Consider the following 17,829-nt stretch of genomic DNA (forward strand, 5'->3'; position numbering starts at 1 on the left):
AAATAAGACAAAAACAGAGACAGGCAAACCATAAGAGACTCTTAACTATAGAAAACCAACTGAGGGTTGCTAGATGGGAGGTGGGGGGGATGAGGTAATTGGGTGATGGGCATTAAGGAGGGCACTTGATTTAATGAGCACTGGGTATTATATGCAACTGCTGAATCACTAAATTCTGCCCCTGAAACTAATAATATACTATATGTTAACTAACTTGAATTTAAATAGAATCTAATTAATTAATTAAAAAATAAAGAAACTGGGCTATATTTCTACTTATCTTGATTATGGCCGATAATCCATTTTAAAAAGAATGAAGAAAAACATTTTTAGTTGAACTGAATCACATGTATTTTATAGTATCTCAGACACTAAAATTTGACATAGAATTGTCTTTATTTTCCATTTTATTTATATTTTGTTTTTCCCATTCAACAAAAGTAATATATGACTATTTAAATTTTTTTCAAATATTTTAGAAGTATATAACCTGGGCAGTGGAAGGCTCTGTAAGTCCAGCTACCCAATATATACACACATGCAAGATAAATCACCATAAGCTGCCGGTATATATTCTTCCAGAATTATTTCCTGTACATATACTAACATATTAGTAATCAGCATACTTTTAAATAGGAAGGATTCTACCACTTACCAAAATGAGCCCTGATATTAGTGAGGAAGTGCCTGTCAGGGCCACGTAGAACTTCGGTGTTAATGTGTTCAAAAACATGCTCACTGAAAAAAAAGAGAGAAGGAGAAGAATAAAGAATGCGTAAGTATGTCAATAAAACAGAGTGTTCCCTATTTTTCTCTCTGGTGAAATCATTTGTTTCCGATGACAAAAATTCTTAGAACCATAACAAAGTCCCATTAAAATCGTTCAGCATCACAAAGGCTCAGAATGCTAGATGTCAAGCACTATATCCTGAAAGAAAATAGCCACAAAAAAAGAGAAAAAAGCAGCTTTTTTAAAAGTTTCTGCCTCCCAAAACTATTGTTGTGAATGGTCTTCATGGATTCATAACCACTGAGGAATCTAATCAAAACTATTACTAAACTGTCAGTCAGAAAGAGAAGATCTTATATATTTTGTCAGAACCACACATTAGAGTTCTTGATGAACCAACAAGGAATACTTCCACCTTAGAACAAACGGAAAATAACTACAGTTGATCCTTGAATGTGTGGGTATTAGAGGCACCAAACCTCCACACAGTCAAAATCAGCACATAACTTTTGACTCCCTCCCAAAACTTTACTAATAGTCGACTATCACCCGAAGCCTTACCAATAACATAAAGTCAACTAACATGTATTTTGCATGTTATTTGCATTAAATACTGTATTCTTACACTAAAATAAGGTAGAGAAAAGAAAATGTTAAGAAAACCATAAGGAAAAGAAAATACATTTTCAAGACTATACGGTATTTATTGGAAAAAAACCATGTGTAAGTGGACCCAGGAGGTTCAATCTCATGTTGTTCAAGGGTCAACTGTATATTTTTGGCAGTTATTAAAGATTTTAATACTATTATTACTCCTAAGAAGGAAGGACAAATTGACAAAGTTAGCATGCATTAGTAAAAGTTTTTTCACCTTACTTAAAAGGCTGTTAGACTGCTCATTAAAATAACTGGAGTCAATGAAAAAAAGATAAAAAATAAACCACTAAAAAGGAATATGCAGTCAAGAACTTTTCTGACCAATTTCTGCCACTCTGTTCATATCAACTATACAGTTGATCTGGCTATCCATTAAGTAAGGTTCACTTCCATATTCTATAAATATATGTTAAGTCATTATCATTTGTATCTAGTATTGCATGAAACTTTTACTATTACCAAAACAACAACTGACCTAAAGAGCTTTCTGCATGCATATTCATATTTCTTTACTGAGTCCGTTTGTGGAAGGGTATCACATTGTCTGGTTTTAGAATGAAGGATGTTAGAAGTAGGGCTTTGACATTATTAGGGGAAAAGGCTTTGGCATTTGTCCTGAGCTCGGCCTAGAAAGCCAAGTCACCAACATGACCACAGATCCCATGTTCACTAATTCAACAAATACTTCTCTCTGTTTATGAATGAGACCATGGACAAGGAATGGAAGCATGAATCAGACACAGTTCCCACCATCTAGAAGGCTACAGTCTAATTGGGAAATGAATAAGTAATTACCATAAAGTTTGATAAGTGCATAAACAAGTCCTGAGCATAGGATGTTATAAAAACACATTAAAGGTGTTGAACGCTACATCTGAAACTAGTGATGTACTATAGGTTGGCTAATTGAATTTAAATTAAACACACACACATACACACACACACACACACACACACACACACAAAAGGGATGCACCTCGGGCTGAAGGCTGGAGAAGATGTCCAGGAGAATAAGTAGGAGTTAACTAGACCAGCGCAGGCAGGAGGAGGGACAGACAGAAGGGCAAGGTCAGCAGAATAAGGGGGCTGCTTTGAGGTGCTAAGAAAAGATCACAGCCTTTCCAAACATTTGTAGAGGCTGAGGAGGGAAGCAGCTTGAGCTGTGGACCTTTTGCAGAGATACAGATGTAGAAGGGCGCACGGATTCCATCCTTCCTGGCTATCGGCCATCCCTCCCCTGCACCCACTCTTAACTGAGTTTGTTTGACTTGCGGGCTATCACTTGTAATCTCAAGAGTCTGAACTAACACAATGTGCTCAGTTGACAGTCACTCTTTTGGGGAGATAAAGGCACAGAAGATGCAACCGGCCAAGCCTGTAGAGGTACAGCTGAGTTAAGGCTGGGTTTGCTTGGCCATTAAAAACCCGAAGTGGTGGTGATTTGTCATTTCCCAAGCAAGTTGGTGGAAAAAGGAAGATTTTTTTAAAAGGAGAAAATTAAACAAACAAACCTAGAGCTTGTAAATGCCAGTCTGATTCTGAAGTGCCTAAAATTCTCCAAATTCCCATCCTCACACTATAAATGACCCCACATTCCCCATTATTTTTTTAAAAGGTCATCCTAACAGAGTATTTGCTTCATTTTATAGTTACGAACTCTCATATATGTATCATATACTTTTCAATAGGTTTCTGGGGACAAAGTGAGTATAAAATTCTACGAAATCCATTTCTAAAAGAAAGAGGAAAAGATGTGCCTGAATTAGAAAAGTCCTTTAGTAGCCCTGCTATAACTACCCAGCAACAAAAGTACAAATCAATGGAGGGAAAAGATCTACTGAAAATCATTAACTCAAGAATTAATTGATCAATGAAAAAGAAAATTAGGGCGCCTGGGTGGCTCAGATGGCTAAGCGTCTGCCTTCGGCTCAGGTCATGATCTCAGGGTCCTGGGATGGAGCCCCACGTCAGGCTCCTTGCTCAGCAGGAAGCCTGCTTCTTCCTCTCCCTCTACTGCTCCCCCTGCTTATGCTCTCTCTCTCTGTCGAATAAGTAAATAAAATTTTTAAAAAGAAAAGAAAAAGAAAATTATGTGAGTTATCTAAAGAGATAAAACTATACAGTGTTCCCATTTGGTTTTACTTACTTAAGATTACATAGCAGCGGTAATTAATAATTAAAAGATTCTTCTCTGTTATATCCAGTTGTAGAAAGCTACTAGAGTTGAGAGATCATGTAAAGTCATTAAAAGAAATAGAGACACACATAGAGAATGACAGTAGCAGAAACAGAAACACTTCAGAGGGTGGGAGGTAGTCCTTTAATAATCTATTAACCTTATGGTCTTCCTGAATATCCTGGCTGAAATCACTAAGACATGGCATTTGGCAATTCTGGGCATAAATATCAACACTTAATACTTGCCATTTCCATCTATCTATGTATTTAAAGTTAATAACAAAGCACTTTCACATATTAGAGAGTTTAATTCTCACTTCAGTTCCATGAGGTCAATATTATTATTCATGGTATTTCACAGCTAGAGGAGGGCAAAGACCTGAACGCCAGCAGTCCTGCCCCCAAAGTTCAGGTTCATGACATCACAGGGTGCATGCAGATATTGCTGACAAGCAAGAAAAAACAAAATAGCAAATGGAAAGCCTTTCATTTCAAAAGGAGAAGAACTCTAAATAATCATACTAAAAGACTGGATGTTTTTAATACTGTACTTATTTTTACCTCTGACCTTTAAAGATAAGTTCCCTGTGATCTTATCATTGGCGTGTGCAGCCCTGGGGCGGGGAAAGGCAGGTAGGCACCCAGAAAGAAGGGAGAATCTAATTGAAGATTCCCTCATTAAATCAGGAGGGTTGCACGCTGCAGACCAGACTGCCTTAAAACAAGAAATACCTTGGGTGCCTGGGTGGCTCAGTTGGTTAAGCGACTGCCTTCAGCTCAGGTCATGATCCTGGAGTCCCGGGATCGAGTCCCGCATCAGGCTCCCTGCTCAGCAGGGGTTCTGCTTCTCCCTCTGACCCTCTTCCCGCTCGTGCTCTCTGTCTCTCATTCTCTCTCTCTCAAATAAATAAATAAAATCTTTAAAAAAAAAAAAAAAAAAACAAGAAATACCTTGCCTAGTTTCATCAGCAATGAGGGCCACTAGCAATTATTTGTTAAAACATATGAGGGCCTGATAAAGTATCTAAAAACTGCAGCAGAAAACTGTGGGGTATATGCTTTGAAACAGGATTTTCCCGCTATAGGCCTATTCAACTGGTTCCTCCGTACCTGTTAGGGCTAGGCAAAACAAATTCAAAAACAAAGACTAATCTAGCTTTGTGAGGAATAAATTCATAAAATTTCAATAATGTCCTCTTTCAACCTATAGATAAAAATTAATAAATCAGAAGCCTTTTCGTCTGCTCCAGCAGGGCACTCCTAACTGGTCACTGCTCCAAGAACACCGGGGTAGTGAAGGGCAGCCTTGGGGACTGAATCACGGAGCATTCTGATGATGCGCAACTTCAACTTAGTACAGTCTCCTCATTTAACTAATGAGCAAATGGGAAGGAATAAAGCATGGTCCTGAGAAGAAACTAGGCAGGAGGGATAGGAACATGGATTGAAAATTAAATGACCTAAGGGTGCCTGGCTGGCTCAGTCAGTAGAGCATGTGACTCTTGATTTCGGGGTTGAGTTTGAGCCCCATGTTGGGAGTAGAGATTACTTAATAAAAAAAAAAAAAAAGTTTTTTAAAGAAAATTAAATGACCTCTCTAGATCACAGAAGAGAGGAGATAACAGGTCTGCTATGGGAAGCAAGGGATCACTTGTGTGAGCAGGGCTCATGAGGAATGGCCCTGTGAGGCTGTGTCTGTGAGGAGCCAGCCACATTTCTGTCTCTCAAGACAATACCAGCCTTCTTTCATATTCTTTAGAGCACAAGCAATCTCCAAACCACACTCCTGGAAAAGACCTCTGCAAAACAGGGCGAACACACAACCCTGTGTTTGTCTCCTCGACATATCCTACCTCACACAGAGAAGCCCTGGAATGAAAAGGCCGAGGCAGCATCGAAGACTGGGAGGTCCTGACTAGAAGGAACTGAATAAGCAGTGTGGTAAAGTCTACAACACCCGAAGTTATTGTCCTGTGTCCCTTTTAATGTCTTTCTAAAATATGACATGTGAAATAGAAAAACTTTAAAAAGTTATAAAATAACAATTATCCACCATTGAAAATGTTAGAAATAAAGTCCCTAAGAAGAAAAGTTAAAGAAACTAAGTTTATTTAGGCTGGGCGGAAAAAAAAAAACAAAACAAAAACTGAAGAGATTTTAGGAAACAGCATTATCCCTGGGAGAGAGACCAGGGTGAGGAGCCTCGGGCTGTAACTTGTGACATCAGCTGTGATGTGGAGGCCCTGGGAAAGCCCCACCCCCTCCCAGGGCTGCTGTGAGGCGCAGATGAAATGCGCGTTCCCTCAATACTCCAGCACAGACTCCCTGGGGGCCCACCCTGGGCCAGATGCGGGAAGCACTGGTCCTGCCGCCGACGGGCTCACAATCCAATGGGTGAGAGAGGCAAGGAAATGGAGAAGCAAATATCGAAGAGGACACGTCAGGGAATTATAAAAGCACAGGGTACCCAAAGGGATTAGGACATCAAGAAACATTTCTGCCAAGAAAAAGTATCCTGTCTGAGACCTGTAAGAGGAATCAGGAGTTGTCCAGATGTTGCCTGCAGCTGCAGGGGTGAAGGGACCGTGAGAGGTAGAGCTGCAGAGCATTCCACGCAGAGTACCGCAGCTCAGGGGCCTGAAGGTACGCGGACACGGAGGGCAAGGGAAAGGCAGTACAAGTGCCACAGACTTACTTGTGCGTGTTGAGGCACTGGTGGGGATTCGTACTAAAGATGTGAAGCTACTTTCTAAAGTGCCTGCCATACAAATACATGGAATGCTGACTAACAGCAAATGGCTCTTCTCAGATGAGACAAATTCGAATGGGTCCAAATTGGATTTCTAAAACTTAAGTGTGTTCCCTGCTGTTTGGTCTCCAAGATTACCTACAGAGGACTTCTCACTAACAACCACATGCAATGAGCAGATGTACAATGCAGCCTAGCTAAAAAACACTTAAGGAATAAGGGACTCTGGTTTACTTACTTTTCTTAGTAAATAAAGTAACATTTATCTCAACACAGGCCCAAATCTGTACTTTTGAGGCTGTTTCACTGTCCCTAAAATAAGAATAACATCTATCTTGTTACAGGGCTGCTGTGAGGACTATATACCTTAGTATAAATAAAGTGCCTACCACAGCAAACCTCAGTAAATAATATGTATATCGTTGTCATTATTTATGTTTGTTACTCTTCATTTTTTAAAGATTTTATTTATTTATTTGAGAGAGAGAGAGAGAATGAGTGGGGGGAGTGGGAGAGGGAGAAGCAGACTCTCTGAGGAGCAGGGAGCCGGATGCGGGACTCGATCCCAGGATCCTGGGGTCATGACCTGAGCCAAAGGCAGATGTTTAACCCACTGAGCCCCCCAAGTGCCCTATGTTATTCTTCCTTTTGTGATGTGACATCTCATACTGGTCCAGTTGTAAAAAACAGAAGAAACTCAGCTGACTGAGTTAATATTAATAGTAGTAGCGGCTGCAGTATACCGGCATTTACTGAGCACCCGCTTCTGTGGGCCAACCACTGGGTACAGACCACAGCCCAAGAAATAAATCACCTGCACTGCGATTTGTCCTGTGCCCTACAAAATAAATGAAGCACCAGGAAGTAAAAGGGTCCTTTTAACTGAATTCTAGTTGCTAGAGGTGGTAATAAACTGGAGGGTGAGTTTGAAAGCAGCCATTTTAGAAGACAAAGAAATTATTGAATCCCCTAACTCAACCACACGATTCTAAATCTCTGATCTCTACCTTACTAGATGCTGTGGGAACAATCAATTCAGCCACAGGCCACGTGGAAACCTACAATCCTGTTCCTTAGTTTTCTTCAAGTCCCTGTGCGGCTTAGGACACACACTGTATTAAAGCCTAAACTATAACCTAAGCATGAGGGTTTGCAAATGTTTTAAATACAAAGAACAAATAATTAAGGCCACAGGACCTTCCAAGCCCTGAGACAGCAATATCAAGATGGACTAGAAAATTATCCATTTCATGCAAAGCAACATTTCTGATTTAATTACAGAAAGTACACAGAGTCCCATGTCTACATAAGGTGCATTAAGGCACATGCTAGTCTTGTAGGAACCTTCTATCAAACTGTTTTCTCAGACCTCCAAAGTGGGTTAGGGAACACACAGGAACAATTTAATCCATCACTTGCATTTTTCTATGTGAGAATAGGGAATATTCTCTTCTTTCATTTTATTGTTCTTTCAACCGTGCTAACCTCTTCCCTCCCGTCAGATTCCATTAACTAGAGTTGCAACTTCACTTCTCTTCCTCATTTACCAAAGGACAAGAAAATGAAAAATATAAGCTTTAATATTTTAACTTACACATATGCTAATTTTGAACAGATTTCCAGATGGCACAGCTTTTAAAATGAAAAAAACTTGCTCTTTTCTCACAGTGACACTATGATGGATAAACTCTCAAGTGACCCATAATGATCCCTGCCTCCTGGTGTTCATATCTTTATGTAACTCTCTCCCCCTGAATGTGGGTGGGACATGTGACTTGCTTCTAGCAAACAGATATGTAAGATACTCTCTCAGTAGCAGACATGCTGGAGATTCTCCTTGCTAGTAATGAAGAGAGTGACCATGTTGAGAGGGCTATGTGGCAATGGATTATAAGCAGCCTCTAGGGACTGAGGCCAGCAGCCACTATGAAACTGAAGCCCTCAGTTCAACAACAATGGTTTCTGCCAACAGTCTGAGTTAACTTGGAAGCAGATTCTTCCTCAGCTGAGCTTGCAGGTAAGATCACAGCCTAACTGACACCTTGATTATGGCCTTGTAAGACCCAGAGCAAAAGTCCCAGCTAAGCTGTACCTGTAATTCCTGACCCATGGAAACCATGAGATAATAAATGTGTGTTGTTTTAAGCTGCTATATTTGTGGTAATTTGTTATGCAGCAATATAAAATTGAGGCAATCATGTATAATTCATGAAAGTGAAAATCAGTGTGGATATCTGATAACTGTGGCTAACTGCAGTATGCCCAGAAAGGGTGTTAAGATATGCCAATTCTATCTGCCCCAGAGTTTCTTTTCCCACTGTTCATAAATAAAATGCAACTTCAACCTCTGTTGCCATGACAACATGTCATTCCACATGCTGATCCATAATTGTCTTTGTAAATCAACTAATATTAAAGTAGAAGCCCAGAGTAATTTTTTAATATGGAAATCAAGCATCTCCATTTTACTCCAGTAAATGGACTTGCTTTTTTTTAGGCACATTTTAAATATACAACATTTGCATGTTCCCAAAAAATCAGTTTTACATCTGGGCACAGCGTCAGTTCAAGAGAAGATTAAAAACATACTGAAGCACTTTTTCTCATTTGTTGCTTTTGCTGCTCCTCTCCTTGCCCTTCACCCCAGTCTCCTTGAGCTCTGATAGCATCTCAAGCTTTTATGCATTACAATTCCCTTGATAAATCCTGTGGAATTTATCCTGGTGAGGAAGACATGGAAGTATAATTTTAGACCCATTCCAATGGCAAGAAATCCTCATAAATCATTCTGTCTACTCTTCTCTCTACCCTGGATGTTGCCTTGGCAACTTTACAGGTATACTATTTCTGCTTTACTGGGCATCTGGCTCCACTGAGGAGTAGAGCAAGCACATTCCTTCTTTCTTCTCTCAACTGTGATCTGGGAAACTATCAGAGTGTTCAGTCTTCATGGCTCCTTGTCCCTTGCTTCTGTCAAGCCATGAAGGAATGTCCAAAGCCTGGTCACATACAAACTTCAGTAGCCCTTAAGGGCTCTGAAAGAAGGATAAGCTTTTATCATTAGATTGGAGAGAAGTGAAGAGAGGGTACGGATGCCACATAGATACCAGCGCATACACAAAAGAACTGGACTGGAGTACTGTAGGTAGGATGAGGAGCAGCAGTGGGAGATTAAGCTGGCTCAAATGCCAGGTCGAGAAAATCACACTTTCTATAGAGACAGTTAGAAAATACTCACTGAACAGCAATGTGAGTAAGACACATGTCTAGTAGTAGTGAAATGGTGTGGGAAACATACAGCTCTGAGAGTTACCTCAGAGGGAAGCTCCTGTAATACCTCGAGGGTGGGAGGTTGGGCATATCAGATTTGCAGAGGTAAATTCAACACTATGTGGCTCTTAACAATGTGACATAAAGGGTGAGAGTCTGGAGAACCGTTGGCAAAGTGGGGCCAAAGTCAAGTTGCAAGTGATTCCAGACAGTAAGTGGTAAGGAATTATGGCAGCAAGCATAAGCTACTTCTACAGGAAGTCTGGCAGGAAGGAGAAGAACAGAATTTATCATTAAGTGGGACTGAAGTTAAAAGAAAATATAAATGGCACCGCATGAACTAGTAATGAATTAGGAATAAAATTTAAACCTTTATTCCACTGCAACAAGATCCACCCTGAGAAATCCAATAATGACTCACTCTTATACCAAACTTTTAAAGACATAGGATTAATCACTGGAAATGTGTTTACTTTCTCTGAGATTCTTCTTTTTATGTAGATCTTAAAGAATAATTAGAGTGAAGCACTTTAAGTGACAGAAACTTGAACCTTACATATATGTGTATTTCTGTTTTATCAGTTGAGATTAAATGACAAAACAAAAATAAATCTATTTTCTACTCTATTGATTCTGATTTTTGCACTTTCTATTAGTTTACTTGCTTTGTTCTGAAACCCTCTGCTAACTTATAGCTGAAGAGTTTGCCTTAAAGGAAGACATTAGTTTGGGCCAAAGAAGCAACTATAAGCCATGGGGTAGTAAAATTCAAATCTGATTCTAAGTTAGGTTTTTGTTTTCATTACGTTCTCTAAAAGTTCAGTGACTAATTTACTTCTCTTACGAGTGACAAGCTGCCCTACAACAGACGTTTTCTGGAAGCTGTGTTATGGCTGTCTCTCTCCGGGTGACATGCCTAACCAAGAGATAAGAAGCCTCAGGGGACACCACTAGACAGACCAATATTTTAAGGATTCAGCTGTTCCAACTGCCCGGTTGTTCAAAGGCTGGCTTCATTATTTTCAATTCCAGTAACTCGATTTGGCTTTGCATTTGCATCAAATGAGTGGTTAATATTCCAGAGGGCACCTAAAATGATCTCCCCACATCCAGGGCTGGCAGCAAATTATAAGTGGCAAATCATAAATGCATCTAGCTCTAAGTAAGGTCTATAGGGTGACAGTAAACGGAAACTGGAGCACCGGTATTTTCAAATTTCAGTAAGCTAGTTTTTCTTAAAATGTATTAAAAGATGCATCTAAATTCCAGAAGCCCTTTGTCATCCCTAATACAAATGCTCCCAATCCCTAAAAATGGCCTCTCTCTCCCTTTTGAATCTATTCTTACTATCTTGAATAGTTTTCAGACATTGTCATATCTCATTGTGAATGACCCATTCATCTGTAATGCAAAAGAAAGAAAGAAAGAAAGAAAGAAAGAAAGAAAGAAAGAAAGAAAGAAAGAAAGAAAGAAAAGGAAAGGAAAGGAAGGAAGGAAGGAAGGGGGAGGAAGGGAGGAAGGGAGGGAGGGAGGGAGGAAGGAAGAAAAAGAAAGAAGAGAGAGAGAGAGGGAAGGAGGGGAGGGAGGGAGGAAGGGAGGGAGGAAGGAAGGAAGGGAGGGAGGGAGGGAGGGAGGGGCATGTTTTTAATTAGCAACTGTCTAATGCACAGATCCTTAGAGCCCAGGCAGTTCACCTCCAGGTGGATCAGTAGTTGGTTAAAATCCAAGGTTAATGAGGCCACAGTCCTGGGTCTGACCTGACCTGAGTCAGTCAACCTCACACCAAGAAATCCTGTGCCACAAACTCAGAAGGCACCCCTGACTAGCTGTATTACAAACCGTACCACCACTGAAAGGCCAAGCACCATGTTACTATTTTAAAAGAAACAAACCCATTTTAAAAGAAAAAAGTGGATTTTCAAAGTTGTTTTTCCAAAACATTCTAAAAAATACCACAGAGAATTTTTTTAAAAAATACCACCACAACCCCCAACCCAGCACTGCCAAAAGAAAAAAAAAAAAAAAAAAACTAGCACACACAGCACTTCTAATGATAACACGCAAAGGCTAAGTTTCTCTTGGGAATAATTTGCTAAGATAAAATAATGCTAACTGACAGACGTAAAGACCAAAGCATAAAGAAATACTTAACATGACTATTCAGTAAGCACGTGATTTGCAAAAATGCCACTTTCAATATCATTTAGATCATTATCTGTAAAATGTCCAACATCATTGTTAAGGGGCCAAAAAAATAAAAGTCTTATCAGGCCATACTTTTAAATACTTGTTTCACTTCAACAAATAAATACTGTGGAGAGAAGGGCTAATAGTTACTGACCATCTACCAAGGGCTACTATGTGTCAGGCACTATTCTGGGTGTTTAATGTATATTTTTAATCATTTGATTCCCACCACAGCCCCGCAAAGTTAGATTACCCATGAATTTTACATGGATTTTATATGGATGAAACTAAGGCTTACTGAGGTTAAATGATGCCCCAAGGACACACAGCTGTTAAGGGCTGAGCCCTGATTTGAACCCAGCTCTACCTGAACCCAAAGCCTGTGCTCTTTCCCCTTGGGAACATACCTCTCTTTCCCCTTGGGAACATACCTTTCTGCTGGATAACTAACCCTACCTTTGGGGAGACAAAACAAAGAGAAATGTCTAAGTTTCAGATTTGCTTTTTGAGGGTTCTAATACTCGCTGCCTCTTCTGAAACGGCAATCTGGTGCTTGCTCCAAAGCCAGGCCCAATGGCTGGGCTCAGGAAGCCCTCTGGGATCTGAGAGCAAGGGAATGCCCCAAACCACAGTCTCAGTCTAGGGCATGCAGGCCTGGCAATGACTTCCTCCTGAGTTGAGGGTAAGGGAGGATGGTGGCTGATTACGGAGCCATTCATTACCACACAAACCTCATGTTAAATAACTGACTCTCCCTTAAGGCTATTATTAGCAATGAAGGATGATGTCTGCACATTCTGATGCATTCTATTCTGTATTCTATTTTATTCTCTGTCTTGTTCATTTATCTCACTTTGGGTCAAGATAAAATCAGGGCCAGATATTTTACACAGAAAGAGGCAGCACTGTCTAATGTCTAAAATCAAAGTATTCAGACCTGCCACACATATGTTATTATCCTGGCCTTAGTGAGGATTCATTAGAGTGGCAAGAAGCTCCTTAGGGCAGTGTTGGATACCAAATCATATCAGCTCTTTATACAACAGCTATTACAGTTACTATATCTACAAAACTGTGGTTCTGTTCTAATCACATAATTACTGCCTTAACACTTGAGGTAGTATCCTTTTACATTTTCAAATAATAATTATTTTTGCTTTTATTTTGAAACAAAATAACTAATATATTTTCTACTCCTAGAGTGAGGTCTGCTAAAACAAGAAGGAAATCGAAAGCATCCTAAAGTTACCTACCCAAGAAAGCCTGTCATCCTTGTTACTGAGAATCCCATAAATCCTGTGTTTGACTCTTTTTCACTTTGGATTTAGGTTCTGCTGTGATATGTATACACAGCTCCAAACATTCAATGAATATAAAACTCAGGGACATAAACAAGAATATATTAAAACATACACCTTGGAAGGCCTCCCCTGCACAAATGTGGTGACTATACATTAAACTAAAGAGTTTGAATACCTAGACCCAGAATGTTTAAACCTAGAATATTATCTATATAAATTAAAAGCCTTAAACTTGGAATTTTCAAATTTAGTGTTAACATCATCCTAAAAATATGATGAAATCTTGTTCATCCACTTGTCCATCTTAGAAGTTTTGTACATGTGAATTGAGCATATTTCTGTTGTTTTTTTTTTAAATCACTATACATCCAGGAATTCAAGATATTCAGCAAAATATATTTATAAATATATTATTTTAAAAGCAAAAAAATAAAACTATCCAAAAGGAAAAATGGTTAAACAACATATGCCCATTATGAAATAGTACCATTAAAAATCACATTATAAATGACATGAAAAATGATCACCACCTTTTAGTATAAAAAACAGAATATAGGGCACCTGGGTGGCTCAGTCAGTTAAGTGTCTGACTCTGGCTCAGGTCATGATCTCAGGGTCCTGGGATCTGGCGGTGTTGTGTCGGGCTCCCTGCTCAGCAGGGAAATCTGCTTGTCCCTCTCCCTCTGCCCCTCCCTCTGCTCATGCCTGAGCTCTCTCTCTCTCTCTCTCAAATAAATAAAATCTTTTTAAAAAGCAGAATATATAGGGGCACCTTGGTGGCTCAGTCGTTGAGCGTCTGCCTTCAGCTTGGGTCATGATCCCAGGGTCCTGGGATCGAGCCCCACATCGGGCTCCCTGCTTGGCGGGAAGCCTGCTTCTCCCTCTCCCACTCCCCCTGCTTGTGTTCCCTCTCTCACTGTGTCTCTCTCTGTCAAATAAATAAATAAAATCTTAAAAAAAAAAAAAGCAGAATATATAACTTAATAGTTCGACACCTTTTATTTAAAAATTCATAGATGATACATTTACTATCAATGTAGGTACAGTTTCTAAGTACAGAAAAAAACGTGGCGGTTACAAGGCAAACATTTCAGTAGTGCTCACCTCTGAATGGAAGAACTACATGGGATTTTTTTTTTTTCCTTCAGTGTAGACTTGAAATTTTCAACTATATGCATTGTTGTTTTTTAATCAGGGGCAGGGGGTGGGGAGTAAAGATTTTCAAAACATGACATAAAACTAGAAATCATAAAATAGTCATCTTCGGAGGTGGGATTACATGGAACTTTTATACTTTTTACATTCTCGGTAGTCTGAGATCTGTTATGCACATGTGTTATTCTGGTAACCAATCAATATATACATAGATTTAGAAACAACTAATACATGCTATTTTTTATTTCAGTGAATGAGACATTTTTTAAAGCAGCAATTTAGGGGAATTTTTAAAAGAATATTTCAATTTATTTTAGTTTAAATGAGATATTTAAGGATATGTTGACAGATTAATAGCAGCAGCAACAACAGCAACACAACTCTCCTACCTTTCTTAGGAAGTTTTCTAGGAGAAATAAATAGGAGAAGTTATATATGTTTATATGTATCTGAATTACAGTTTCAGAAAAACAATACGTGAGGACGATTTTTAACGTTTACAAAGCTACAGTCTTGCTAGTCAAAATCTTACATGGAATTGTTTCAGTGCATTTACAACTGTATATGGATAACACACAGATTATTCAAGAACTTAAAAAAACTGCTCCCAAGCCCAAGAAGGAGAGCCATTTAAGAAGCCCAGCAACTCTGATTTAATATGCACAGTCTGCATGGAGCTGTGCCACCCACCCAAGCACTATCACCATCCTTCAGTACCGCAGTGGGCTGGTGACATGATTTAATTGCTGAGCTACAGCTAATTATAAGGCAAATGAAACACTAAGAAAGAATTCACCCCGACCAATTAACTAACAGAGTGGACATTAATTGTCTTAGAATGCTCTGAATATGCTAATTCAAACTTTATCACCCATAAAGGCATTCATACAACCATGACTCTTTGTTGTTACACTCTTTTTCATGCTTTATAACAGTAGGAATGGCCCTGATGCAAAGCATCCTTCTTGGCATTCCGCTTTTTCCAGATGGGCATGAATTTCAGTGCTTCACCATGGGCTTTAAGCAGTGTTGTTTAAATAATGTAAGTTACTGCATGGTAATAAGTTGATAATAGTATAATAACTCCATTAGAAAAAAATGAAAGTAACATGATAACTTGGAATCACAATGTTTATATAATAACCCAATAAGTGCAATTAATTTGTGTCTCCAGATGGCTAGATTAATAATCAGCAATGCTCCTAAAACTAAGGTTGTAAAAAGAAGGATTATAGTTCTTGAAATTCTTATTTTTTCTGTTCTACTGTTAAATTGGTGAAATGCTAAATTGTACCTTCTCGACATTAAGAAGCTACAAACTATGCTTGGGATTCTATGTCAGTGTTGTATAAAACCATTACATAAACATACTGCAACTAAGGTTCTTCCCTCTGCCTCTCAATTTCTTCTAGCTAAGTGGAACACTTCTTCCTAGAAAAGATCTAGGGATCAGATTTGCTCTCTTGAGCCAAAAGCTTAATGTCTCTCTGAGCTAATTTTTCTCATTGATAAATTGAAGGATTTGGACTCTAAGGTCCTTTTCAACTCTAAGACAAATGACAAATCTCCAAAGACAAATCCAGCATAGGATTTAAGCTAAAAACTACAGACTCTGCAATTCATACCACAAAGGACTCAACTCACTAATAACGAGCTCCTAGAACTTCTGCCATGGAGCAAAGTAAAAATTGTCACCATGATGAATTCGATGGGCATTACAATGTCTATTCAAAAATTTTAAAAATTTTAAACTTTTAAACTATGGGTTCTTATATACTTAAGCAACATGAAGGATACTAGTCAGTACGATTTTTTTGAATAGAATATATTTGAACACATTTGCAATGTGTTTTACAGTAATTACTTTCATTTTTGTTCCTGAAAATCCTCAGGAAGGGATAAGAATTATTTTCACCATATGAGCAAACCACTGGTATCATGTTCACCAAGAAATAATTTTTAAGTGTTCAGTTGCTTGGAATTAAGCTATAAAGAATAAACTAACTATACTTAAGATTATTAAATTCATTCAATAACCCAAATTGTGATATCATCTCATAGCTCTGCTGCAGTGCTAATTAATTTGAAATCATTCAATGAAATTATACAAAAGAGTACAAGTACAAAAGGAGCATTATTCACCATAGCATCACTGCTTACTGGCAAACAAACATGTCAGCTAAGTATAGCTCACTGTCTCAGGAGAAGCCAAATTTCCAAATTTTGTAGGGATTCTAACTAGAACACCATTATTTATTTATTATCTTGTGATGGTTTCCTTAACTTTACCCAATGGCATTACAAAGATCTAGGTAGGAGGTTTAATCTCTCAAAGCCTTATTAAAACAAAAGCCTATTACTCTACCTCATTATTTGAAGTCACAGGGTATCTAATGACTTTTCTTTTCCATGTACCTATTGGGCCTGGCCATTCCCAATGTACAAAGTGCACTATCTTCTGCCAGACGAGCTCATGGTGTGGGTGTGGCAGGAGCCCAGAAACAGTTTTTGTGTGGTTTACTTTGCCTAACTGTCAAAGCATTATCCATGAGGGAAAACAGACCAGCCATCCAAACTAGATACTAGATTAATTGTATATAAGAAATCATGTGACAATATTTACTTACTATACCAGTGGAGGACAAATACATAAAATAGCCAGTTTAAAGTAACTGGTGTGATTTTCCCCCCTTAATTTCAGAAGGATTAAGGTAAAATAAAAATCCAATCCAGTGATCTCACAAGAATTTTAACTGTATTTTTTCCATAGTGCTTGAAACAGTACTTTTTTAAAAATTTAATGCCCTAAGAGAAAGACATCTACACGAAACAGAAAGAAAAGTCTGAGATTAGTTCCTGACTGGTCACTAGAAGCTGACAAAAAATGTGTTTTATCTGCTTAACGGACATTTGTGTAGAGCTTAGTATGGACCAGACCCTGTCCTATACATTTTACAAATATTGGCTCATGTAATCCTCATAACTACTGTGTAAAATAAGTACTATTGTCCCCATTTAACAGATGGTGGAACAGGCACAGAGAAGTTAAGTGACTTACTCAAAGTCAAACAAGTACTCAGGGTAGAAGCAGGATTTAAACCCAGGCAGCCTGGATCTGGAGTCTGTGCCCCCTAACCCCTTACACACTGCCCTCCATGACAGTCTGCCTCTCTTCTGGAGTACCAGCGACATTCGGCGGCTTTAGGCAGTTATTATTCAATAATCATGGACATTCTCAGGGAGACAGAAAAATGAAAACTTTTAAAAGGCAAACAATATAACTGTCTCCACAAAGTATGCCTGAGGTGTCTGTATCATTCATCTGAATAGAGTTCTACTTTACCGCATCCCCAGGTTCCTTTTACTATCTCAGTGAAATAGTATATTTCTGCAATCTCACAGAGATAGTATATTTTTCCCTAGAAAAAGACATGTTATATAATATACTACAATTTTCACTTCCACTTAATATTTTGGATAGTTTTCTATTTCAGAACATCCAGACCTACGTCATTCATTTAAACTGCCATACAGCAGTAGACCAGGGGGAGGCCTAGCAATATGGTTAAATGGCCTATTGATTTCTCCCACTGTTTTTTTTT

General features: G+C 38.7%; 1 protein-coding gene across 8 annotated transcripts in view; it reads right to left on the reverse strand.

The window, feature by feature from the left end:
• ST7 (suppression of tumorigenicity 7) overlaps nt 1–17,829 on the reverse strand; it is a 235,422-nt gene that overhangs the window by 116,472 nt on the left and 101,121 nt on the right. For all 8 annotated transcript variants that reach the window (XM_032401717.1, XM_032401715.1, XM_032401720.1 and 5 more), the window contains exon 2: nt 656–738. In XM_032401717.1, coding sequence (XP_032257608.1) covers nt 656–738 — 83 coding nt within the window. The remainder of the gene's footprint in view (nt 1–655; nt 739–17,829) is intronic.

The sequence above is a fragment of the Phoca vitulina genome, unplaced genomic scaffold, assembly GCF_004348235.1.
Source record: "Phoca vitulina isolate PV1807 unplaced genomic scaffold, GSC_HSeal_1.0 scaffold4, whole genome shotgun sequence".
NCBI classification, from domain to species: domain Eukaryota; kingdom Metazoa; phylum Chordata; class Mammalia; order Carnivora; family Phocidae; genus Phoca; species Phoca vitulina.